The 26,396-nt window shown below is 41.2% G+C and overlaps 1 protein-coding gene across 1 annotated transcript in view; it reads left to right on the plus strand.

Moving 5' to 3' along the window:
- plcl1 (phospholipase C like 1) overlaps nt 1-26,396 on the plus strand; it is a 122,968-nt gene that overhangs the window by 70,236 nt on the left and 26,336 nt on the right. The window contains exons 2-8 of the mRNA XM_085136254.1: nt 2,715-2,789; nt 5,523-5,810; nt 5,940-6,230; nt 7,403-7,794; nt 10,519-11,641; nt 12,662-12,838; nt 25,832-26,194. Coding sequence (XP_084992380.1) covers nt 2,715-2,789; nt 5,523-5,810; nt 5,940-6,230; nt 7,403-7,794; nt 10,519-11,641; nt 12,662-12,838; nt 25,832-26,194 — 2,709 coding nt within the window. The remainder of the gene's footprint in view (nt 1-2,714; nt 2,790-5,522; nt 5,811-5,939; nt 6,231-7,402; nt 7,795-10,518; nt 11,642-12,661; nt 12,839-25,831; nt 26,195-26,396) is intronic.

Below are 26,396 nucleotides of genomic sequence, written 5' to 3' on the forward strand. Positions count from 1 at the left end.
CTGTTTTCTGTAAGCTCTTCTGTCCGGCCTCTGCTGACCAATGTAATGAAAAAGACATTCTGTGGCACAGTAAAGTGAATAAAGACAAACAAGCTCTCATTTAAAACTCTGACCTTGCTGCTCATCCGTGTCTCTGTGTACTGGGAGGTGTATGGATATGGGAATTGGAAATCAATGTACCGAATAGGACGAGGCAACGATTTCAACTCTTCCTCTTTTTTTTGCCTTGCTCCCTTTCTTTTGTTCAGAGGCAATCACTGCTCTGTTTGTCCTGCCCTTATCTCTGTTGTGTAGGCCTCCTGTTTTTTTCCCTGCAAAGAAAAAATCATTTGTAAAAATCAGAGCAATATTTCAAAAGAAACATTCAAGTAAAAGTACAGTTTCTTTTTGAGACAAGAGCATGCAAAGCATTCCTTGACTGCTACAATTATTTGAAAAGGTGCTTCATATGATAGTTGATGGCTTTTATATTTCAGTATTAATAATAATAATAAACATTTTTAAAGGGTGCTTACAGGTAAAGATGACATTGTGAAATATTACATAAAGCTGACTGTAGCTACGCAGTGATATTTCCCATTCTTCAGCTACATAATGTTAGGACCAGGGTTTCTAAATCAGTTGCTACTGAGTAAAGTCTAGGATCTGCTATTTCTTTGTGGTGTTGATGTCATGATCCGGCTGTGTGCAGGGAGGAAATGGACCCAAACGCAAACTCACTAGAAACAGGTTTGAACTTTAGATGTGAACTGACACATCGACAGCATCAGGAGTGAGTTTATTGTTTTTAATGTCCATAGAAGCGGGAGAAAAATAATCATTGTAACTCACCACCGAGAGTTGCTTAACATCGTCCATTTTATGGCGGCGTGTGCGCCTCTTCCTACGGGAAGGGGAAGCGGGCGAAAACAGCTGGGCCTCCGGCATGCAGACTTGACTAGGGGAGACAGAGCAACTAAGAACAACAACAAAGAGACACAGAGGGCAGTTACTAAATACTCAGAAAACTAAACAGAATACAAGAAAGCCAAACTAAGACGCTAGACTATAGAATAAACTGGGGCAACAAAGAGGACTAAGATCATAATACAAAAACTCAGAGACACAAGAAACTCAAAGCATTGGGTCACCGACCCAGAACTGTGACAGTTGAGTTCAATTCAGTTTTACTTTCATATGAAAGTCGCTTAAATCAGCGTCTGTGAGTCGTTTGGTACCGGGCCACGAGAGATGAGGCTCAGGTGTGAAATTTATGGTTTTCAGGGTTTTTATCGTTAACTCGGTTTCCCTGGGTCTTTTCCCGTGTTGTAGCTTTGTGTCTTACTTTGAAAGAAACATTTACGCGTTACCATAGCGACCAGAGAGCATTAAGGGGCAGAGAGGAGGATGTTACTCTCAATGTTGTTGGTGCATCTCAGGAGGGCGCTGCTAATAAAGTTACACAACCACACAGTGAATTTGCGTTTATTGTTATATTTACAACATACCACAGTTTTTGTCTTGGTCGTATCATTTATTTTGTTGTATTTATCCGCGACACCTTAAAGGCCGGTCCGTGAAAATATTGTCTGACATTAAACCGGTCTGTGGAACAAAAAAGGTTGGGGACCGCTGGCTTAAATCACCTTTCTTCCCCATTCTGATGCTGGGTTTGAAATTTAGCCGTCGTGTTGACTAAAGTCAACACTGAAGTCAACACAACCTGTTTGAACACATCTGTTCACACTTTCTTATTCGCTTTAGTGCTGATTTTACCTGTTGTCAAGTTCTGCTTTGCAATTTTAACTTATTTTATGTATTTTATGACTATTGCTTCTTTCATGAAATTTCCCCTTGTGGAACTAATAAAGGTATCTTATCTTATCTTATCTTATTAATGTTGTTCTTTTGTAAGGTGACCTTGGGTTTTTAAAAGGCGCCCTCAAATAAAATGTATTATTAGTATTATTATTATTATTAAAGTCAGAGAATTGCTGCCATGCGATGTTGATGAGCAGGTAACGAGCAGTAGAATAGGCTTACCCAATGAAGCGAGTGTATTTCCAATATTTAAGGAGAAGAGCAGTTACTATTAGCAGACTTCTGTTACAGTATATTATATGTGTACAAATGAAGCACTACTTGCCGGTTGAGCACCAAAGTAAAGGAGTGTACAGCAGAGAGGTGGCCAACTCTGCACTCCATGCCAGTTGCAATTACTGCTATCATTTTAGCTCCAGTGGTTAGAGCTCATTAGAAATCAGAGACAAGCCATTGTCGGGACCTTCGTTAAAAATTCCTTGCAATAGCTCTAATGAAAGAAAACAATGACATTTGCATATGAACTTGCCAATCAGTCTGACACAAAGACAGAGGCAGGAATTCAAAATCCCAGCAGGGCTCAAAACAGGTGTGTGTGTGTGTGTTGTAACAAAAGGGAAAAAACAGTATTTCTATGTTAGTTCTGCTGCCCTCCCCCTCTCCACTGCTCAAAATGCTCAAAACGTTGAATATTTTCCTACCAGTGAATATTTTTCATGTCCCAGGTCTTTCTTAAGCCATGCCTCAGATTTGTTGAAAGGAAAACAGATTTTCCACCTTTCCCTGGAATATTAAGAGTATCAGGAGGGACTTTTCTCCCAATCCTAATTTTCCAGGTTTTATGACTGTGTACATCCTGCATGTTGATGCTTCTCATTTTGACCTTCAGCCCATCTGTCTTTGTCTTTCTTCAGGACCCCTCAGTGCAAAAGGTGGGCGGAGGCAGGAAGAAGACGGTGTCCTTCAGTAGCATGCCCTCTGAAAAGAAGGTAAACTGGAAATAAATGATCAAAATCAGTTTCACATAGATTAAGCAGAATCTTAAAGGGAATTCTGATTATCTCCAGGGAAGTTACATTACAGTTACATTAGGGAAAACAACGCCTGGTGACTGCAGTCAACTTGTGATCTCCTTGCCTGACCACTCAGTCCAGTCACTGTCTTCACATTTACTTTGGTGTGCCAAGACCACGATAAAACAGGGATTATACAGCAATCAGACAGTCAGATGGCTATTGGTTTTCTCTTGAACTGGCTCAAGTAGGCACTTATATGCCACGTGTTTGCAATAATAGTGATAAATATCACATCTATTGCCGTCTACATGAGACACATGGTGCTGTACCAGAACCAAAGGCGGGTTGCCACTTGTAACTCTCAGCCACACACTGGGCCATAAATTTGCTGGTGTTGCAGCTGATGTTGTAGCTGTTATGGTGAGCCAATAGAAGGAAGCAGCGACACTCCTCTGTGAAAACATCAAAACTAACCTGGCTGTCGTCAACTGCATCACCCACAGTTAGAAGATGTTACTGTAGATGAATGAAAATGAAAAAAGATGTGTCTCCCTGTAAGGAGATTACAGATGTGGGTACCATTTAAAAAGAAAAAAAAAAGGGGGGGGGGGGGGTATAGAAAGCATATGATAGAGTACAAACTGTAGTACTGCTGAATAAATCCAGGAGGCAGGGATGTACAGTGGGGCAAAAAAGTATTTAGTCAGCCACCGATTGTGCAAGTTCCCCCACTTAAAATGATGACAGAGGTCAGTAATTTGCACCAGAGGTACACTTCAACTGTGAGAGACAGAATGTGAAAAAAAAATCCATGAATTCACATGGTAGGATTTGTAAAGAATTTATTCGTAAATCAGGGTGGAAAATAAGTATTTGGTCAATAACAAAAATACAACTCAATACTTTGTAACATAACCTTTGTTGGCAATAACAGAGGTCAAACGTTTACTATAGGTCTTTACCAGGTTTGCACACACAGTAGCTGGTATTTTGGCCCATTCCTCCATGCAGATCTTCTCAAGAGCAGTGATGTTTTGGGGCTGTCGCCGAGCAACACGGACTTTCAACTCCCGCCACAGATTTTCTATGGGGTTGAGGTCTGGAGACTGGCTAGGCCACTCCAGGACTTTCAAATGCTTCTTACGGAGCCACTCCTTTGTTGCCCGGGCGGTGTGTTTTGGATCATTGTCATGTTGGAAGACCCAGCCTCGTTTCATCTTCAAAGTTCTCACTGATGGAAGGAGGTTTTGGCTCAAAATCTCACGATACTTGGCCCCATTCATTCTGTCCTTAACACGGATCAGTCGTCCTGTCCCCTTGGCAGAAAAACAGCCCCATAGCATGATGTTTCCACCCCCATGCTTCACAGTAGGTATGGTGTTCTTGGGATGCAACTCAGTATTCTTCTTCCTCCAAACACGACGAGTTGAGTTTATACCAAAAAGTTCTACTTTGGTTTCATCTGACCACATGACATTCTCCCAATCCTCTGCTGTATCATCCATGTGCTCTCTGGCAAACTTCAGACGGGCCTGGACATGCACTGGCTTCAGCAGCGGAACACATCTGGCACTGCGGGATTTGATTCCCTGCCGTTGTAGTGTGTTACTGATGGTGACCTTTGTTACTTTGGTCCCAGCTCTCTGCAGGTCATTCACCAGGTCCCCCCGTGTGGTTCTGGGATCTTTGCTCACCGTTCTCATGATCATTTTGACCCCACGGGATGAGATCTTGCGTGGAGCCCCAGATCGAGGGAGATTATCAGTGGTCTTGTATGTCTTCCATTTTCTGATGATTGCTCCCACAGTTGATTTTTTCACACCAAGCTGCTTGCCTATTGTAGATTCACTCTTCCCAGTCTGGTGCAGGTCTACAATTCTTTTCCTGGTGTCCTTCGAAAGCTCTTTGGTCTTGGCCATGGCGGAGTTTGGAGTCTGACTGGTTGAGGCTGTGGACAGGTGTCTTTTATACAGATGATGAGGTCAAACAGGTGCCATTCATACAGGTAACGAGTGGGGGACAGAAAAGCTTCTTACAGAAGACGTTACAGGTCTGTGAGAGCCAGGGATTTTCCTTGTTTGAGGTGACCAAATACTTATTTTCCACCCTGATTTACGAATAAATTCTTTACAAATCCTACCATGTGAATTCATGGATTTTTTTTTCACATTCTGTCTCTCACAGTTGAAGTGTACCTCTGGTGCAAATTACTGACCTCTGTCATCATTTTAAGTGGGGGAACTTGCACAATCGGTGGCTGACTAAATACTTTTTTGCCCCACTGTATGTGAGGGTCGAGGCTCCAAAGACACAGCAAACCTGCCAACGGCACATAAGGAGAAAGGAGCTGCAACCTCTGTAGGGTCGAGGTATGGCCTCATTCTACCAGTAGCGAAACTAACCCAGCTAAATGCAAAACCAGTGAAGAAACATAAAAGTCGAGGGGGAATAAATGTCAGCTGTCTCCACCTGTAAAACCATTCCTGTTCTGCGTCCTTGTTGCCTCTGTAGTGCATCAGTTCTTAATTTCATCAACACCAAAGCATCTGAAACTGATTAACAATTTCTTCCTTTTCCTTACCAGATTAATATCCGACACAGAGACATTAATAGGACATATTCCAATAAATTGAAAGTATATTTTGTCTGGAATAAAGAAAATTTGCGTGTGGACAGTAACGTGTTTTTGGTGATTTTAATTTCCAGGTCAGCAGTGCAGCCGACTGTTTGGCGTTCATGCAGGGAGGGTGTGAACTGAAGAAGATCCGGCCCAATTCTAGGGTTTACTGTCGTTTTTACACACTGGATCCAGACTTGAGCTGCTTACGCTGGGAGCCATCCAAGAAAGATGGAGACCGGGCTCGGCTTGACGTTTCCAGCATTCGTGAGGTCCGCACTGGGAAGAGCACCGAGACCTTCCTCCACAATGGCCCTCTCTCCGAACATCTGGCTGAAGAAGCAGCCTTCTCTATCATACATGGAGATGACTACCAGGTAAGAATGGAAAAAGAAATGTGTGTCAGCAGAAGAATAATGTCAAAATATCTGTGTATAAACATATAAACGAAAAAAATCACTAGTGTACACCCAGCCATTAAACCAGTTATCCATGTTTCCCTACAGTCTCTAGACTTGGTGGCATTGTCAGCTGATGTGGCCAACATCTGGGTAACAGGTCTTCGTTACCTGCTGGCTCATCCTTCCATCGTAGGAGGGGCTGGGGGAGGTGTAGCAGGAGGAGGACCGGGTGAAGGAGGGGGGGTGGCCGTTGAAGGAAGCCTGGGAAGCAAGATGAGGAGCGAGTGGCTGACAGCAGAGTTTGCCCAGGTCGATGAAGATGGTTACGGGATCGTGTCAGAGGACGTAGCAGTCGCCACCATCTGTAAACTGTGCCCTGGTATCAAGGAGGCCAAGGTGACAAATATGTAATACCACAGAAACTTGACCTGCAGTATTAGATATGAAGCACCACCAGCGCATAAATGTATTCTTATCTGAAGCTGTATTTTCTTCGACTTAAGAGTAACAGTAAGCACCAGCTAGACAGACAGAGTTAGAGACTGCCTTCAGACATTATCAGAGCAGCACAAGAGCCAGATTTCCTTTGGAAGTTGGTGGAGACCAAAAACCCAGCAAAAAGAGAGGATTATTTTGGTTCTATAATCAAGGATATGATATCAGATGACTGCTAATATTGCTCCATAACTGTTGGCTATACTATTAGGAAAGTGAGGGTCAAAACTGTAGAAAAACCACAGCTGCTGTTCACTGAAACTGAAACTCTACTGTGTTTGTGTTGCACATTAAATCTGCAGAATTAAACAGAAAATAAGGAGCCTGATGATATTTAAATCTTTGAACAGAGAAAGTTGAGAAGGAGGCTGTCACAAAAGCTTACTGACTCAGAAATAACTGGAACTTTTGAGTTCTGTCATAACGATTTGCTCTAGGTTTTATACCCATAATGCTATCCCCCAGAGCTGCTGAGATATTGTGCATTAACAGAACTTACACATTGTAAAAAACAGCATCATCATTTAAGCTCTTTGCAATCAGGACTGCATTTCAGAACGACATGTTCAGCTACAATCACAGCTAAGTGATGTGTTTCCAAATAACATTGATTGGAGCAATAGAACATTTAATCCCTCTTGATGAGGGATTTGTGGCTTTCTGCTTTTCTCTTTTGGATTGCTGTTGCCTCACGCAGGACCGCTCCTTCTCCCTTTTCCTGCCTTATTTTGCTTACACACAGACTAAGCTAGGAAACTTAGAGAATATAAATGTCTGCACTGGCACACATGGGCGAGAACACAGAAGATACATAAAGGAGAATTCAGAGTAGACAGAAACGATGGCTACATTGTGTTATATAATTGAATGTGGCTCGCTTTAATATCCTTAATGAAAAAAGACAAGTAAAATGTAATCCTCTTTGCCAACTTCACTGAATGAATGAGGCATAATAACTGAAGTTCTTGCTTAATTAACTGTCCGCACTTAACTGAAGTTATAACTGAAGTTCTTGCTTAATTAACCTTCCACACTCTCCTATTTTCATCCACTTCCGCTTTGTTTTTCCTCAGGTGCGTCTCCGTTTCAAGGAGATCCAGCGCAGCAAGGAAAAGCTGACCTCCCACGTGACACGTGAGGAATTTGAGGAAGCCTTCTGCGAGCTTTGCACACGGCCAGATGTCTACTTCCTAATGGTGCAACTGTCCAAAGACCGCGAGTGTCTGGACCCTCAGGACCTCCGGCTCTTCTTGGAGACAGAGCAGGGTTTGTCTCTGGCTACCACTGAGGGCTGCTGGGAACTACTGAGGCGTTATGAGCCCTCTGCCCAAGGCAAGGAGAGAGGGCTGCTGGGTCTGGATGGATTTGCCCGCTACCTGCAGTCTCCAGAATGCCAGCTGCTTGACCCAGAACAGCTAGGGGTTTGCCAGGATATGAACATGCCTCTGTCCCACTACTACATCAGGTGAGTCAAACAGATCAACATGACATCTTTTAAAAAAAACAAACAAAATTAAAAGGATTCTTTTTCTGAACCAGTTAAAGAAAAAACTAGGAGTGCACAAACAAACCAAAATTCACACCAGAAATGATTTCTACACCAGAAAATGAGGTAGGCTGTCAAATGTACTGTATATATAAGTATAGTTATGCAAACCCCCTGCAAATCTGATGGGCTTAAGAGTACATCTCAACACCAAACAAATACCACAAGGAACACGTTTTAGTTACAGGTGCCCAAAACATTTCAACATTACTCTGTCCAGTGTAAAACTGTGTGCAGCTGTCATGGTTCTGGGTCTTTTACATCGAAGTATTCTGATTTACTTTTACTTCATGTGTTTCTTTAGTATTGTGAGTCTTTAGTGCTTAGTTCCAGCTTCTGTTTTTATTAGAGGTGATGTAATTCTGTCTGTTTCCTGTTTTACAAAGTCTTACTTGCAGTGTGCTCAGTTTGAATTGTGTTCAGCTTTAAGGTCAGTTGTGTCATGCTCCTAGTGTGTTCCAGTGCTTTCTTGATTGTAATTAGTTTTTGTGTTCTGGATGTCACAGCCGATGGAGACTCGTATTTTGCTAAAAGGTTCGCAAAGGCGATTTGACGCAAATTAGCATGTTGTCACAATTTCAGTGGGATTGCAGGTGATTTTCTACTGGAAATGTACATTGCCATTACAGGTCAAAACACCTGGTGAGGAAGCAAGTAAACATTACTTTAAGGCCAAGGGGCTTACATACTTGCTATATGTTTTTGTGGAATTACATATTTGTTATGTTTTTTGACAAATGAAACAAGTGTCCCCACCTCTGAGGTGAAGCTAGTCAGAACTAGTCAGAGTGTATAAAATGAGCAGCCAGTTTGAAGATCTAGAAATGGCCTTTAATAACACCATAGAGCAAAATGTGCGTTGTAAAAATGTTGTAGACTGCATATTTTAACACATTATCATGTATACTACTTTAAATTTTCATTTAAAAACAGTTAAAGGCACATTGTCTCTGAATTAATTCAGGGACTGGTTGCTTTTTCAAGGCTGGCTGCTGTAACGTGGGTTGTATTCAGTGGTTGAGAGGAGGAGGCAGAAAACTCAGCAGGACAGTCAAAAACTCACAATGACACTGGTACTGGGAATTCCACAGTGCTTGTCCTTCAATAAACACACTCTTCACCAACCTCACAAGGCCCGGTTGCTGCTGTCGAGTGGAGACACTATCCCAGCTTGCATCCCACATCCTGCTACCATGTGCTGGATATTTCTGGGCACCTTTTCACAACCTGCAACTTGGGTCCTGTTGGCTGTGGTAGACTCCTGCTTCTGTGGATCAGGTGCTCTGCCTTTTCTAGCCACTGGTAGAATTTCTTGATGTCAGGCACTTCATTTGTCTGTCGATGGTACATCCCATGCAGGGGATTGGTCATTCCCCTTCCTCTTTCTCATCACCCTCTGTTTTCAGTTGCCTGAGGCACTCTTGGAATGGCTCATCTTGGGGGTGATGTATTTGTGGATGTTTCATGTTTTGGCTCTAATCCTTGCTCTTGGGGTCTTGGACTTCGTGTGGAGACCTCCACGCATTGTAAGGAGTTCTTTTGAGAAAATAGATGCTACTGATGGCATCCATCTCCTCCTCTGCCTCCTTGGCTCTTATTTCTACCATTCAGCTAGCTTTCCAGCACCTGTCTTTCCTTCTGGAGGTATTTGGCTGTGGTGACCTTGCACCTTCATCATGCTTCCCGTGGGTCTGTGAGACACCCAGGTACTTGTAGCTCTCCTGTATGTCTACTAGTCTTCTTATGGACAGCTCCAACCCTTTACCTTCCCTCTATTTGCAGCCATTCAGCTACACTTATCCAGTCCAAATGACATCCAAATGTCCTCACTGTAGATCCTGGTGAGGTGGATCAGTCTTGCTCACTCCTGGCATGCAGCTTGATGCCATCCATGTCCCAGAAGTGTCTAATGGACACTAAACTTCTTAATTTATATCCATATCAACTTTTTGAAAAGAGCTGATTGAGGGGATTACAACTTAAGGACCCAAAGCACACTGCGTTGCAAGTCTTTATTTTCAGTGTCCTTCATGCTTTTATCAGAGCCGCTTTCCAGTTGCCTTCTTCCCTCCACACCACAGGTCTTGGCAAATAATAGGAAAGGCATGACCAGGTGATGAAGAACAGCTGTGTGGTTCAGCCTCGACTGCTCCACCCCTCCCATGCAGATGAGCCACACACCTTGCCACAGAGGCAAATGCACAACAGCAGTGGGACAGTCCATCACCTTGGTATATTTAACACTTGAAGGTAACTTGTGAGACTGCCTTGGAGTTGGCCTCCAGCGTTGTCTCCTTTTGAGTTCATGATGAGCACTCCAGCATCCGTGTGTGGGACATTAAATTATAGACTTTCCTAGGTGGTGCTCAGGTTGGTCTGACAGGTTTTAAATCCCTGGTCTATGGCTCTATTGGCAAGGACCTGGTGCTGGTGGAAACACTGCACTTGCTAAGCGTCCCAGTAATGGAGTAGGGTTAACGCTCTGCCTGTTAAGCCTTTAGAAAGTTTATTAATTTCTGTATATTTTTCCCTCTTGCCTATATTTTTCAAGAAAAAGATCATTGAACCTTGAATTAAATGTTAGTAATATTAAAATGACACATGATTTGTGTTGCTGAATGATTTATTGTTTTTCACCCTCAGCACCTCATACCGCTCCTACCTGTTGGATGACCAGGTCCATGGAAGAGCAGATCTTGGAGGACTGATCAAGGCCTTGCAGTCTGGTTGCAGATGCCTGGAGTTGGGAGTAACTGATGGCCCAGAGGGGGAGCCTTTGCTCGGGGTCGACTGTGGGCCTGATATCCCACGACACCATCATCACCACCACCATCACCACCACCATGCACCAGTCACTATCCGCTCTGCTCTGGAGGTGGTCAATAAATACGCCTTCCTGACCTCTCAGTACCCTCTTTTGTTGTACCTGTGTCACCGTTGCTCCCCAGACCAGCAGCACACCATGGCACAGCACTTGAGGAAGGTGTTCGGATCACGTCTTTACACTCCAGAAGCCCTGCCGGTCAGCCTGGGAGGACGAGCTACAACCTTACCCTCGCCTGAACAACTTAAGGGACGCATTGTTATAGTGGGGAAGAAACTCCCTCCAGACCATGAAGGCTGTGATAGGGAAGTGTCTGAGGAAGATGAGGAGATAGGCGGAGGTGGACCTCTGGCAGGAAGAAGAATGACAATACCTGGTGAGGAGGAACTGGGTGTGGTCTTGGTGGTGCCTCCACCCTCTCAACCTAGGAAGCTCCGTCTCCACAAAGAGCTGTCAGACCTGGTGGCTATTGCTCGAACTGGAAGTCGTAGCTTCTATGCCCAGCGAGCCAGTCACAAGCAGGCTCAGCAGCAGACTCCCCCCAGTAGTCCATCCTCTCCCAGCACACCGGTGGCTCCCGAGCTGCCTTACTGGACACTGTGCTCTTTAGGCGAAGGAGAAGCTGGACGGCTGACCAGTGAAAGCCCAGAGGACCTTGTTATGTTTACCAAGCGCACCCTAACAAGAGTACGACCCAGCTCCGTGCGTCTGGACTCCAGCAACCCTAACCCACAAGGGTACTGGAAAGGAGGAGTCCAACTTGTGGCCTTGAATCAACAGACCCCTGGCGCAATGTTGGACCTTCACCGAGGCCGCTTCACACAGAACGGAGGCTGTGGTTATGTTCTCCGACCTGCCGTGATGCGGGATGAAGTGTCGTATTTCAGTGCCCACACGCAGGGCTGCGTGCCAGGTGTCCCACCTCAGACCCTTCGTATTAAGGTCTAGATGTTACTCTGTTTTTCCCCAACATTACATTTTTCATTCTGTCGCACTAACCCTCTGAGGTGATGAGGTGACTCTAACCCGTGGCAATTGGAATATGTACTTTTGCTTTCTATTCGATCGGTCATTCGGTATCCTGTGTTAGCCCTGCATTAGTGTATACCCTGCCTCTCGCCCTATGGTAGCTGGAATGCAGGCAGTTAGTGGGGTTAAGTTTGTTGATGATCTTAAATTGCCCATAGGAGCAATGTTTGCCACAAGCAAAACCCTTTTTTTGTGAGCATTGTAACAGAGATTAAATTAAAATAAACTAGGTTACATTACATTGTTCAACCCTCTAAATCAGGGGTCTCAAACTTCAAAGAGCTGTGGGACACTGCTGGCACTGTCATCATCATGTGAGAGCCACTTTAGTGTTCAAGTAGTACAAAAAAAACAACAACAAGCAAACAAAGAAGACATCCACAAATATTTCTGAAAATGCAGGGTTTTGTTTGTTTTTTTGTAAGTTTCAGATATTCTATAACAAGACAAAACTGCAAACGTGAACGCATTTTTTCTTCTCATTCTCAACTGAAGCCTTTCATTGAACTACCAGATAAACAAATTGGTACCCTCTTTCTGGCCGGACACGTGGCAGCACTATAATTATAATTTTGTTTGTATTTAACAAAATAAAAATGCAGACATAAGTGTACACATTAGTTTGTGACTGCTGGTGAAAACTGTTTTCTCCACAAATAACTAACAACAAGTTTGTGCTCATGTTGCCTTCACATTAAATCATTTTTTGCTTTTTAAAAAACTTATTTTAACATTGGACTCAACAACAAACAAATCCTCCCTCACAGAAAAAGTCACTTCAAGGGCCAAATTGCATTATATTTCTTCAGGTCAATATACAAGCAGGGGTGACGTGGCCCCTGGGCCGTGAGTTTGAGACCCCTGCTCTAAATACACTAAAACGCAAAAGTGTAAAACTAATTTAACATAAGCTGCTTATGTTTTACTCTGCAGATTATCAGTGCCCATAACCTACCCAAGCCCCAGGGTTCAGGGGCTAAAGGAGAGGTTATTGACCCATATGTGGTTCTGGAGCTGCATGGAGTACCAGCTGACTGTGCTGAGCAGCGGACTCGCACTGCTGCTCAGAACCAGGATGACCCACTGTTTGATGAGACGTTCGAGTTTCAAGTAAGTTATGTTACTACATTATGAAACTGGCTGAAATGTTTGCTGCTGCTCTCTATTTATTACATTTTTTGGGAATATAATAGGGGTGAGCAGCTTCATTAATAACAGTCAACAATATTATATATAATTCATGTTATTAAGATCATTAATAGATAGTTCCCATTTTTATTGAACTGCATTTACCTCTTGATGTCAATCAGCTGCATTTTAACCTAAACTTCATGTTTCCTCTGGGTAACTTTCTGTTGTCTAAACAATGTCTCGATAGTAGGTATCTAGGCTAAAATTGGGATTCTTTAATTTAATTGACATCTAAACACATCTACACAGCCATACTTAAAGCAAAAAGTCAGCATTTCCAGGCTGGCATTGCATCCATGACTGGCAGTTTAGTGCTTAAAACAATTGCCTGCTGTTTGGAAAGGGATGTTATTCACTTCGTCATTTGGCTTACACTTTCAACCAGGCAATTTGTTTTTACCATGATGAAGCAGCGTGACCTCTTTGACCTCTGTGCCTAAAAAAATGAAGCTGATGCAAAACAGCAACAAAATCCTGATATCCCTCTAATGATGTTGGTAAAGTTGTCTTTTCAGTTAGTTTTTGCTGGGTGGAATAAAAATTATACAGTTGGAGTGACCTTTTCACTGATATTTTAAAAAGATTTTGGTGCACCATTAGGATAACAGCCCTTCTCCCAGGTCACATTATTTGAGTATATTGAGAGTTGCACACCATTGACTATACAGCAAACACTGAGAAAGCCATAGTTTAAGCCATTTACATAACCGCTTCAGCTCCTTATAATAATCCTGCTTATAGACTGCATAATATTATTTTGATTTTGTAGAGAAGATTGTTTGGGTTGGTTTTCCTAAAAAAAGAAAGTAAGCCTGGTGACGTTTAATGGAGCGCAGGATGCTTCTGAGGTTTCAGTTCAGTGAGATTACAGTGTGAAAGAAAAGGAGTTTGAAGCATGACATGATCAAGAATCATCCACTAATCTGGTCCTGTCCAGACGATTTTATTGCATAAAGTTGCATTTTAATGTGCGATGTGGTGTGTCCTAGATTATGCATTGATATGAAGAGGAAAATGTCAACAACGTAAAGGAGTCTCATATGATTTCAGAGAGGTTTATGTCTGTTCTTATTTGGACTGCACCTGCTTAAAACTAAAGTCCAGAGTGCTTAGTTGAAGGAGAGTCAAGATCAAGATATAAATGAGATAATATTATGCATTATGCACTTATGCATGCAGTGAATTTATCATGGGAGATGGTACTTGATGACTGGCTGATGGCGCTTTTTTGGTACCTTTTGCTGACAGCGGCTTGCATTACTGTGTCTGAGCTATAATCATAAGCTGTCGCCACGGATATGTGCTCTGCAATCACACGATATACACATGTGTATGTAGCTCCCTGCAGACATAATGTACGTCCTCAAGGACTGAAAAAGAAGGACATAATACCTGTAATCAAGAGACAGCTTCAGTTTCTTTCTTTGCTGCTCACAGTGAGCTGACAGATAAATGGTGAGTATATCAACGTCTATATATCTATATATCAGGTCTTCAGCTGGACTTTATTTATCATAAATATCGACAGACAATTTATGATTCAGTAACAAGTCTTTAATTAAGGGAAATCACCATGCCGACATGGCTACACATCGGTGTCAAGTTACAATGAGCTTAGATTCAGGTCTTCAGATTCCTCCGGCACAGACACTGGTGAGAGTGTAAGTGTTGCTTTGTTTTTGCAAACAAAATATGTTGCTATGGTTGCTAAATGAAGCAAAAGGTTAACCAGAATTGTTAGAGAAAACCACTTCCCCATGTCCTCATGTGCTGCCAAGAACAGTAAAGCAGCGACTACTCTTAGCTCAACTGCAATTTGCCTTTAATTTTGCCATCTAAAATTGTTATATGTCATATCTATAATAGAAAAATGCAGCATTATGAAGCCTTAGTGTTCTTAAGCCTGAATTGAGCTATTTTTGAATCTTCTGCATACTCATATCTGCATTTCATGGCCAGGTGAGACAAAAGTCTGACTCCAGTCTTAACTCAGTTTTCTTACTACATTTTAGTTAAGTGCTGCATGTGTACTACGGCATACCTACAACGCCAGTATCAGTGTCTTACCACACACTAACCTGATCTTGGCTAAAATCATGTGAGTCGGCTTGTTTGGATTGATTTCTTATATTTTCCTTTTCTCGTGGTTTTCTTGATGAAATGACGGTGTTCACAAAAACATGAACAAACTGAAATAAATAGAGGAGATGCCATACTTATCTGGGCCAGTATTGCCATGATAAGCCTATTGTTGCCAGCTGATTTTGACAGTGAATGACAGATAAGGTGGTTTAAACCACCTAAGGGAAACAAAAGTAGGAAAAGGAGCCCGTCAGAGAGTCACCCCAGGCAAACAGTGTCGAAAATCATCTTATCTGGTGCCTGCATGGATCACGCCTGACCGTAGAAACAAGCTGTATGTTTGCAAAATGTGTTGGGGAATGTTGATCTGGTGCTGGATTCTGAAATGTCCAAATAGTTGTTTGACTCTGTTTTGAGCAGTTCTTTTATTTGTCTGATTTGTCCATGTAGCAACTGTCAAAAGGTTTGCTAAAAACTGCAGTCAGCTGGTTTGAATAATGTTGGAATAGCGTTTGACATGTTACACCGTAGCTGTCTGTAAAACCAGAGCTGGGCAATGAAATAAAGCTGTACCTAAGATTACATTCTTTCTTGATTTTTCTTGCTTTCTATCCACGATGAAATTACTCACAGTAGTAGTGGCTTTTCCCTTTTTGTCATCACTGCTAAAGACTTTATTGGATTTGTCACTGGACAAAACTGACCAGGGACTCTATGCTTACAGTGTACACTGCCAGAGTCTTTAGTCTCATTAGCATTAGAGACTGTAACCCAAAACTAAGCAAGGAACTGAAGGGCAGTGCGCCATGTAACACACATAAGAAATTCAGGACCCCACTAACACGCAAGCTGGCCTTCAAGAGCAGCAGCTCACAATCAGACACAGTTGATTTCATGGTGTGTGGTTAGGTGTGGTGTCAGCCGTTTGCTCTCGTATGTCTTAATCAAAATTTCAGGCTGACACTCACCAGTCGTGAGTGCTGGGGTGCGTTTCATTTGTCAGAAATTTATTTGTCAGAAATCCAACAAGTGAAAACATGTTGGTAGAAGCTTTTAAAAAAAAAATAAATCTAAAAAATCAAAGCTTGAACCCTCTCATTTTAAAAAGTAGTAAATGTACAGTACATTGTTGTAGCTGTTTATAGCTAGCTAGCGCCCAACTGTGTATAAGTGACGTAAATTTCATTATCAGATGATGAGCACAAGGCTCTCAGCGTGCCCTGTTTTTGTGTTACTACTCTATAATGCGCCAGCTACACGCGCACCCTTCTGGAAAGTGGAATTCAAAGAAGTATAACATAAGTAACCATTTGTCCTTGGTGTCTGCATTTTAGCCACAAGCTAAGCATGCATTATTTGAGTAACTAGACAATTTCTATAAAATCAACCCACTGTAATTTATTCTCATAGGATGGCCAATGCAGGCAAAGTGAGTAACTCCATGTGAAGAGGCTCTAACAAAGCTGTAGACATCATCTGCAGGGCTGGAAGAACCTCCTGTGGGGGCTGCTGTATCATTAGCTTTCTGTTAACCCTGTGAGGCTTAGGTCATCTGTTGAAATGTTACCCCCGATTACCAAGACTTGAGACTTACCCATACTTCATGCACCCATTCTCTTCCACTTATGCTTTTCATTGTCGTGGGGGCACTGTAGCCTATCCCGGGTACACCCTGGTCAGGTCGCCAGTCTGTCGCAGGCTAACATATAGACAAAGACAACTATTTGCACTCACATTCACCTATGGGCAATTTAGAGTCTCCAGTTAACCTATACTCACTAGCTGCATGTCTTTGGACTGTGGGAGGGAGCCGGGTGGTGTTTCCCAACCACTGTGCAGCGGCACATAGGTGTGCTCTGGTTCCTCCTGACTAGTAATCTAAGCGATCGGGGTGAGTAACGGGCAAAACAATTACATTCTCTTCCACTAGAGGGCGGTGCAACTACCTGCTCTAATTAAATTGGTTTCCAACTGCCAGTAAAATAGAAGAAGACGAAGAAGAAATTACATAATAGTCATGCTGCGAGTGAGACAACGCAGCGCGTAATAGCAATAGATAAATATTTGAAAAGAAAAAGTAGTCAGTTTGACCTGGGTCCTGGAGAAAACTCTGACCCAGATGAAGGCCCTAGCATGAGTGGTGATCAGAAGAAAGCAAAAAAGGTATACTGGGGACAAACCGAGCCAATTCTGCTTTACCTGGTGTTTGGGGGAAAATAATCAATATGCTTTTGTGACATTTTTGTTTGGTGTTGTGCCGTGTGATTTTTCTAATGTGAAATATGTGCTGTGGCTGAAAGAGGTTGGGAAACACTGATCTATGCTCCTGCCTTTTAAGACCCTGCACTCTTACACTTAAACTTTTTTCTGATTGGCCAGCTTCCAGAAGCTTGCTGAGGGGCATACCTTATAAACCATCACTGCAAAGCACACACCTTACCCTCACCTCAACTCAATGCCTAATTTTTTCCCATGATTGTTATGAAAACATTGTAACATTATTTCAGCAGAAAATTAGAAAAGGTTTGTTCATTACATTTAAAAACTATTTCCAGGCCTGAAATATGACTTATATGGTATAAAAAAATCTAACTAAAAGAAATATGAATGCATCATTGCGAGCATAATGTAAGCATGGACACTGAGTCTTGAGTTGAGATACTGTCCTGTGTCTTATTGTCTGGCTTTGAAGAAGAGCATTTGGTTTGAAACTGATTGAGTTAACTGTCAAAGCTCTGCTCTGCTCAGCCACAGGCATGCTGCTGAAAAATTGAGAAAGTTGAAATCAGCACGAACGGGATTAGAGTCATCATTTCATGCACACGTGCATGTGCACACACGTGCACACAGACATGCAAACACTGTGCTACTTGTCCATGCATAAAACTAGTGCTTTTATTTACACCACTGAGACATAGTAACTCCCAGATCAAAGCAAAAGAGACACATTCATAAACAGTTTGGTCATTGTGTAGTTGAGTTCCTTCATCCTAAATGATTATAAATGATTATAAATGTTGCAAAGAAAACATTTTTAAGCAGTTCTATTCACAGCAAGGAGAGTGAATGCATTAAAAGTGCTCTATATTGTTTTATGGTTTTTCATTGTCTTTAGTGATTTAATTCAGAATGTTGTCTTGATGTTAGTAGACAAGTTATTTCATTATCTAATAGTTGCTATTTGGTATCTTATTAAAGAGTTCTTAACACACAGTTTCCATTCTGACATAGGTGATCCTAAAGCCTCTTAGTTTTAGCTTTTTCTAAAAAGTCCCAAAGAAACGTCTGTGAAGATTCTCAGTCATCCAGGTCATCGTAGTCAAAGGAGCTTGCAAAGAAAAGCGTCTGGACTTCTTTAAGTTGCTTGAAGACGTTTCATCCGAGAAGCTTCTTCAGTTCTAAGGTCAAATGGTGGAGAGTCCCAGATATAAACCTAGTGGAAGTGTCCCCCCAAAGAGGGACAAAAGGACCCCCTGATGATCCTCTAATCGCCTGAGCCAAGGTGTGAAACTGGGTGTGGGTCCCAATCAGCCAGGGTTTTGGGTGAGCATATTGTGAAACCTGGCCCCACCTTATCATGCGAATTCCTGAGGTCAGATGGCCCAGGATGTGAGTGGGCGTTAAGGCGTCTGGGGAGGGAACTCAAAACTGGATTATAGATGGCAGAGAGTTGGTGTCGTAAACCACCGCCTCTGTTCAAAGATGGTCGCTCACAGTGGACATAGATGGCTTCTTTCACTCCTCTTTCAAACCATCTGTCCTCTCTGTCCAAAATGTGAACATTGGCATCCTCGAAAGAGTGTCCTTTATCCTTAAGATGCAGATGGACTGCTGAGTCTTGTCCTGTGGAGGTGGCTCTTCTATGTAGCATAGAAACTTTTCTTAAAATCAGAATCATCTTAAAGAGTACAAACTATATTTGTCCCCACAAAGATAGATCTGCAAGTACGCACACAAGCAAAACTGTATATTCTTTAAAGCAGTGCAGTCAAAGCTTAAGAGCAGCCAAGACCTAGTGACTTTTTCACTGCTCCTTTATATACATATACACATATACATTTAAGAGCATATATCACATTATTGCTCTCACATTGTGTTGCTGACCAGTTCTGTTGTTTTCATGAAATGCAACTTTTCTACCTCAGCATCATCATACCCATCCAGTCCTCCTGTCTGTGACCCAATTAAGTAGATACTTTTAGAGACATAGGCAGATAAGGATGACTCAAAATGTTTTGTTCAGGGTTGCTGTTGGGCAGAAGAATGAATTGGGAACCAATTAGATTTGATGCTGTGGTCAAAAGTTCCAAGGTTGAATGACTGTACATGATACATGCATGCTTTAATGACTTTCAAAAACAAGACTTGAATGAACAAATTCGATTTTTTTTTTAGGTTTTTCTCTAATACACACAGGGTTAAAGGTATACCTACTGGGAAAAAGAATACATACACCCCCATTAAGATTTGGTTAAATGGCCCTGACCAAGGTGCATATTGATCACACACTTTAGCTAGCCATCAACAAGTTTCTGGCACAATTCTGGCAGCTATGTGACCGCTCCTCTTGGCAGAATTGGTAGAGTTTATTTAAATGGCATAGACCTGTTTTTTAAACACAGTACACAAATTTCAGAACTGTAAAACACAGACTGTACTGGAAACCCTATGATATTTGAGAATCATAGAACCTAACAATCTGATAAATCAGCATTTAGTGACTCTCGGTTAACAAAAAAAGCATATTGAAAACATACAGAAATCAAAAAGGATTCATTTGAAATAACCTTATGACATAAAAGAAAGGTAAAGAAATGTAAGATATTTAGGACATTTCTTCCATAAGATGAGGTGGAAACCTTCTTAGATGTGACCTTTCCAAGAGTGGATGATGACTGTGTCCTGCAAGTAGTTCTTGTTATAAAATCGTCAACTCCTGAACTTCAGTATAGCTTTGCAAAACTTTTTGGTGTCTATTATGTCTGGGCAGAAGTTTCCAGGGACAGCAAGTCTTTCCATCATGTGGGTGACCAGCCATGTGAACAACCCCTTCTTCCTGGCTACGAATCTGGATAGCGTGACATTTATTCATTACTTTTACCGTGAGCCGGGTGACAAATAACTCGAGCTGTCTCTTGCTACCTCGGTTGCAGCGTCACATCCTAAAGAGGCTCTTTGCTTGTTTCTTCCCTAGAGACTTTTTCCTGCACTGTGATGTTTGTCTCAGTTATGTCTTTAGATAAAGTGCCTGCTTCTTATTGATGCAAACTAATTTTCTTTCTGAGCAATGTTTACTAGCCTCTAATGATGGTGTTAAGCTACACACATACTGCATATGTCTATCTTTTTGTGAAATGTTGGCTTTAAAACCAGCCTAGCGGAGACACTTTTGGAAACTGCATTTTGGACAGTCATTGAACTTTTAAAGGCCTGTTTGATGTTTGAAACTGGGGGTTAATATTAGAAAGGCTCAAGGGCCTGGGAATGTATTGATAGAGGTCAACTCTGTTTTGCTTTGCCATAGCTGTGACTTCATTCTGACATAACACACTCTACTGAATAATAAATATGATACACATACCAGAACTACAATGCAATAAAAATACAAGTACCACATCATCAGCGTTGAGCCCCTATTAGCACCTTTAACTACATAATAAGCAATGTTCCCTCTAATTTTTCATGTGTCTGAGTGAACACACAAACTCCCTGAGCGGTCCTTTGGACCACTGTGAGCAACAGCAGACGTGTGCACTGTGGTCACGCCAGCATCTAATCCATCCAAGTTACATGGTTTATTAAAATAATCAAATTACAGCATTTACATTTATGTTAGACTACTTTTAATTAACTGCTTTAGCCCACTTACAATGAAAATTTAAAAAAAAATCTTGTTCATGACCTGTGTAGTATGTTAACACTATTGGAAGTAAAAATAACTTGAACTCCGATTTTGAAAACACAACTTTCTTTCTTTCTTTCTTTCTTTTTTTTTTAGTAAAGCTCTGACTTGTATTATGAGTCTGAGTCTGTGGTCTGGGAGAGAGTCCTGTAACTCTCTGTCTGCAAAATACAGACCAATATAAAGACCAATGTTGGGCAATTATTTATATAGTTACTTCTTTAAAAAAGTAACTAAGTAATGCAAACAACAAAGTTTTTTGCAGCTGTTTACCTAAAAATGCAGCCAAGGCGTTTTTTAAACAAACACTTCAAACTATTTACAGAACAATCAGCTGTTCTGCATCAAATCTGATGCCACACAAATTATTTGTGCCACTCCAAAAATAATTTCTGGCCACTATGAGATAAAGGAGAACAACAGCCTGATACCTGCAGGCCTGACAACAGGAGATGTATCACTCCTGTAACACCTGTAACATTCAGCAGTCGCCTCGTTGTTGTGACACACACAACAAAACTATTGACTACACTACACACTAACTACACAAGATTTGCGCTAAACGTCTCAAATCTCTCATCTCAAAACCACCGTCACTCCTAAAACTTCCTCCCGTTTCTTAACAACTAAATGCCATGTTTTGATTGGTCCACATGGTACATTTTTCGACCAATGGGAAAGGGCGGGGGTGTTTTGGTTTCATCTTTGCTCACAGGCAGAGAGTGCTTTCGAGCGTTTTCCTTATAAAACGCAGTTTTTACCGTTTCTTCCAGTAGATATAAACAACGATAGTATTCAGTATTCAGGAAGAAAACCAAACATTGCATGTATTTTTTATCATAACTCTGGTTTTCGTGGCCTATCAACACAATTTAAAAACTGGTATAAAGTCCACACTTTTCCCGTCAATTGTTCCGTCTGTCCTGCTCACATCTCCAATGGTTGTACACGTTGTCATTAACGTGGCTTCACTCCACATCAGCCGCTTTGCTAGCGAAAACACCGGTGTCGGCACATAAGGATGCTGTCATAGCCTGTCAGCGACGTTGATTAGCTGCGTATATACGAATGTGAATCGCGTGATTGGCGGGACTATGGGATAAGGTGGCATCGTTCTAATCCCATACTGGAGCAGCCAGTCACTTACTGACTAACACTGCAAAACAGAATTGTTAACGTATTTACTTTAATTTCAATACAGGTTAGAATTTTTTTTTGTGCGTAACGCAGATTTTTTTTCTGCGCAGAGACTGTGCCAGCAGTGCGCAATTGCGCATGCGCGCAGTTTAGAGGGAACATTGATAATAAGTGAATCTTTTTCAGTTTGAGGCACATGACTATAGTCAGGCACAGTTTGCTTCCTTCATTTAGGCACGCCTTCTTTAACTATGTTTTATAAATGCAATGGAAACTGGTCTGGGTTTATTCACACTAGTCTTACAATGTTTTTCAATTTCTTTTTTTAAACAGTCATATAATGATGATATACACCAGAATAGTCAAAATTGCAGCTACCATAGAACAGTTTTTGCTCTCTAGAAGTCAACCGATTTCCTTTTTTTTCTCCAAGTGGAGGTAGAAAAGTAGTAAAATGTTAACAAGGCAAGTGTAAAACATGAAAATGGAAGGCAGATATGAAAAAAAAAACTTTGGTGGAAAAGCACTTGCAGGTATTTATTCTGTTTCCTTCTCAATCAAAGATAGAGGGGCATGCATTAGTTTGTGTTTCAGTGTACCCGGCCTTGTCAAGATAAAGCTGATAATGTTTTATTGTGAAGCATGTTTATTGAATGAATATTCAGAGACACGCTTCCAGCTTCATTTGTTCATTTGTGTTTGTGTGTGTGTGCGCTTATATCCTTATTAGCTGAGGGGGAACGAAAGTCCCCTGAAGGTGTGATCTGAAGTGCAATATTTCAAACAGCTCCCCTCTGCAACATTGCTGTGATGCTTCTGCTATTGTGTTGTGTAATTAATGCTGATGTAGTGCTTCAGTAGCTTTTTGAGTGATGCTTTATAATGGGAAATGATATTGGATGAATACTTTGACTAAGTGATGGTTTTTATCTGTTGTAAACATTTTATGATGCCCATCTTTTACACCTAATAAGAGATGAATTAAGGATTCTAAATTGGGAGCAAATAAATATTGTACAGATGATGCCGTATTTCTGTACAAATAACTGAGGTGAGAAAATGTAAAGGTGTGCTGAATTATTGATATAAAAACCAGTAAATATTATTGAAAGTGTATTTAGTTCAAACTAAATACATAATATAATTTTAGAAATCTTACTAAATGTGTAAACCAAAAATGTGTGATTCAAGAGTGACCAAACTTTTTTTCTTTTTTTTTTACTTACGTTTTGTCTCATTTTCATTGCAAAAATACTTTGTCAAGTGATTTGGGATTGGAGGCACTATAAGACACACTTAAAATCCTTTCATTTTCTCAAAAATCGAGAGTGCGCCTTATAATCCGTGTGCCTTATGTATGAATTCGGGTTGTTCTTACTGACCTCGAACCGATTTTATGTGGTACATGGCGCTCAAAAATCTGTCAAAAATGTTTTAGTCCGACTTTGGTAAGCTACAAAGCCGCACCACTTTATGGATTGTCATCAGGAGCCTCGAGGAGTAATCTGGGTCCAAAGCTCCGTCTACTTCAGGTCCCAAAGTCAAACGAACACTGCGGCATCACTGAGAGCTAAAAACTGTCTAAATTCTTTCATCTTTAATAAAATGATCAGCGTTGCTGCTTTACCAGGTGCAACAATTAAGTTTAACATCCAGATGTCCATGAAAACAGGATTTATTAACTTTAACAGAGTTAAAAGTTAGCAGGAAGTTAGTTCGCTAGCTTCCACCTAAACATGATATAGCATGTTCTGACTGAGAGATTTCTGAAAAAATTCAAACATACAGCTCTGCTATCACTTCCAACATAAATGAAGACAGAAAACTAAACAGCAGTAACGTTTGTAGGGTTACTGAAGTTGGGCTAGCTGGTATATAATGATGCTACATGGTAGCGACACAGCTATGTTAGCATAACATAAACACAGTGAAGCTGGAGGATGAATGCTAACTTATTCCCACTGTATTAAAGGTAATGTGAGGGTTCCTGATGGTTAGGGACAAATGCAATCACATGGCAGGATGCTGTAAACGGACCAAACAGTCAGGAGAACAACTAAGATAATCCATCTACAATGCAAGGTTAGTCATTAATATACTGCAACAACATGGGAATAGAGCAGCTGGAGAGAATTCAACATTAATGAATCAATGGTACAGAAGTGGAGCAAGCAAGAAGAATGAGTTGGGTAAAGTTTGACTTATCTGACTGTTTTGTTTCGCTTAATGTGCCTTATGTATGAAAACTGACCCGTTCATCGACAGTTATAATGCTGCGAGCCTTATGGTCTGAAAAATATGGAATGTAATTATTTCAAATGGCTCATACTTTGCTTAATCTACAGCAATACATCATGTTCTAAATCTTGACTTTCAGAACATGTATACTGTAATAGTATATTATTAACAAAAAAAATCACTTAGCCACTGTTATTATTCAAAGGCTTGAGCACTGTGGGGCATGCCTAACTGTCAATATCTACAGTGAGTTAAAAATATTATTTAAAAATGAGGGTGTGTATTTGCAAAACAGCTGTTTGATCATTGCACATTTGGTCACTCACTGATTTCTGATGTGAAATTGATGGCTGCATCTGTTCTACTCGCCAAAGTGGAGCTTATTACTATTACAGCAATACGATGGCAGTAATGTAAAGGATGTATGCGTATGGGTGAAATACTTTCTAGTGTTTGAGATAAAAGGATAGAGATCATGTTTTTAGATTTAACTTGGCCTTCCTTTATTTGTCACATACATAGTTATACAAGTATAACACGCAGTGAATTGTGACCTGATTTGCTCCTCGACTGTGCAAAATAGTGAGGGAAAAACATTATATACAGTAAGTAAGTACATATATACAAAGAAGACATGTGCAATAAGTGAGTGAATTATATACATTAAGTTAAATAGAATAAAACAATCTGGAAATTTACAGGTCAAAATTTGGGAATGAATATTGTGTGAGTGGGGGTATTAAAGTGACATTTGCTGCTATGAAGTCAGAAGGATCAGGCATGATATGGGAATATGTGAGTCCTGTCTCAGTTCATTATTAATACATTTTAATATTCTGAGATTAGTTTCTTAGTTATGATGACTCTAATCCCAACCCAAGCCCTAACACTAAAACTACTCAGAAAGGGTTTTTGTTTATATTAAATGGTTCTCTTAAGTCCTGCCAACCAGGAAACAAAGAAGATGGCATACATGAAAAACTTCCCATTATTTCCCAAAACTCATTTTTGACCTTAGACCTCACAGGGGATAATGTTAGCATATTTTACATTGAAGCCACATGCTAAACAAGCCGTTTTTCAGATATTACAAGAAAATGAAAACCTGTTACATGCATTTTGGCCTTGGAAATCTTCTGTCATAAGGTTTCCAATTTGGAATGCCAATATAGGTAGAAATTCCATTTAAAGGGTTTAAATCTAACATTAACCCTATACCCCTGACCCTAAACAGATCTCAGATCTCATTTCAACCAAAAATTCATAGCAAATATCTGCTCTGAAAACCAAGGTAACTTTTTGTCTTCTTCTCTCCCTCAAATATGAATAAAACTGTGTTTCAGTAAGAGCATGGATAAATAACCAGAATTAGACTTGGAATAATAACATTTAAATTATCCAAGATTTTCCCCCAGAAAGTCTTTTGAGGCAGACGAGGTGTGTTGTATTAATGTAGGTCAGTACTCTGCAAAGTGTTCACTGGCCGTGGTTTTATTTTTGCTCTGGTGCACAGCAGAATAGATTTCATCTCTTTGTTCATTTCCTGTCCCCAGGTAAATATGCCCGAGCTGGCCTTGCTGCGTTTTGTGGTATTAGATGATGACTACATCGGAGATGATTTCATCGGCCAGTACAGCGTGGCCTTCGAGTGCCTTCAGCCTGGCTACCGTAATGTGCCCCTGCTGGGCCTGGCAGGAGACCCCTTACCTCACACCAGCCTGTTTGTCCACGTGGCAATCACCAACCGCCGAGGAGGCGGGAAGGCCCAGCGGCGAGGTCTTTCGGTGCGGAGGGTGGGGAGACGGGGGAGAGAGTACGTCACACTGAGGCACACTGGTATCAAGGTAGTGGATGAGACTTTTAAGTCAGCCGGTGGCCCTCTCAAAGAAGCGACGGACCTGCGGGAGGATGCTCAGGTGAGACTGGATGTGGACGGACTTTTGATAATATGTGCGACAGGCTTGTGACAGACCCAAGGTTCATTTACATTTCATAAATGAAACATAAGCAAATATAAATATTTATTTATGAATATATAAATATATGATGTAAATAATATAAATATTTATTTTTATATAAATATATATAAATGACATCCAAACTTTGGTAAAATTATGT

The sequence above is a fragment of the Neolamprologus multifasciatus genome, chromosome 16, assembly GCF_963576455.1.
Source record: "Neolamprologus multifasciatus chromosome 16, fNeoMul1.2, whole genome shotgun sequence".
Lineage (NCBI taxonomy): Eukaryota > Metazoa > Chordata > Actinopteri > Cichliformes > Cichlidae > Neolamprologus > Neolamprologus multifasciatus.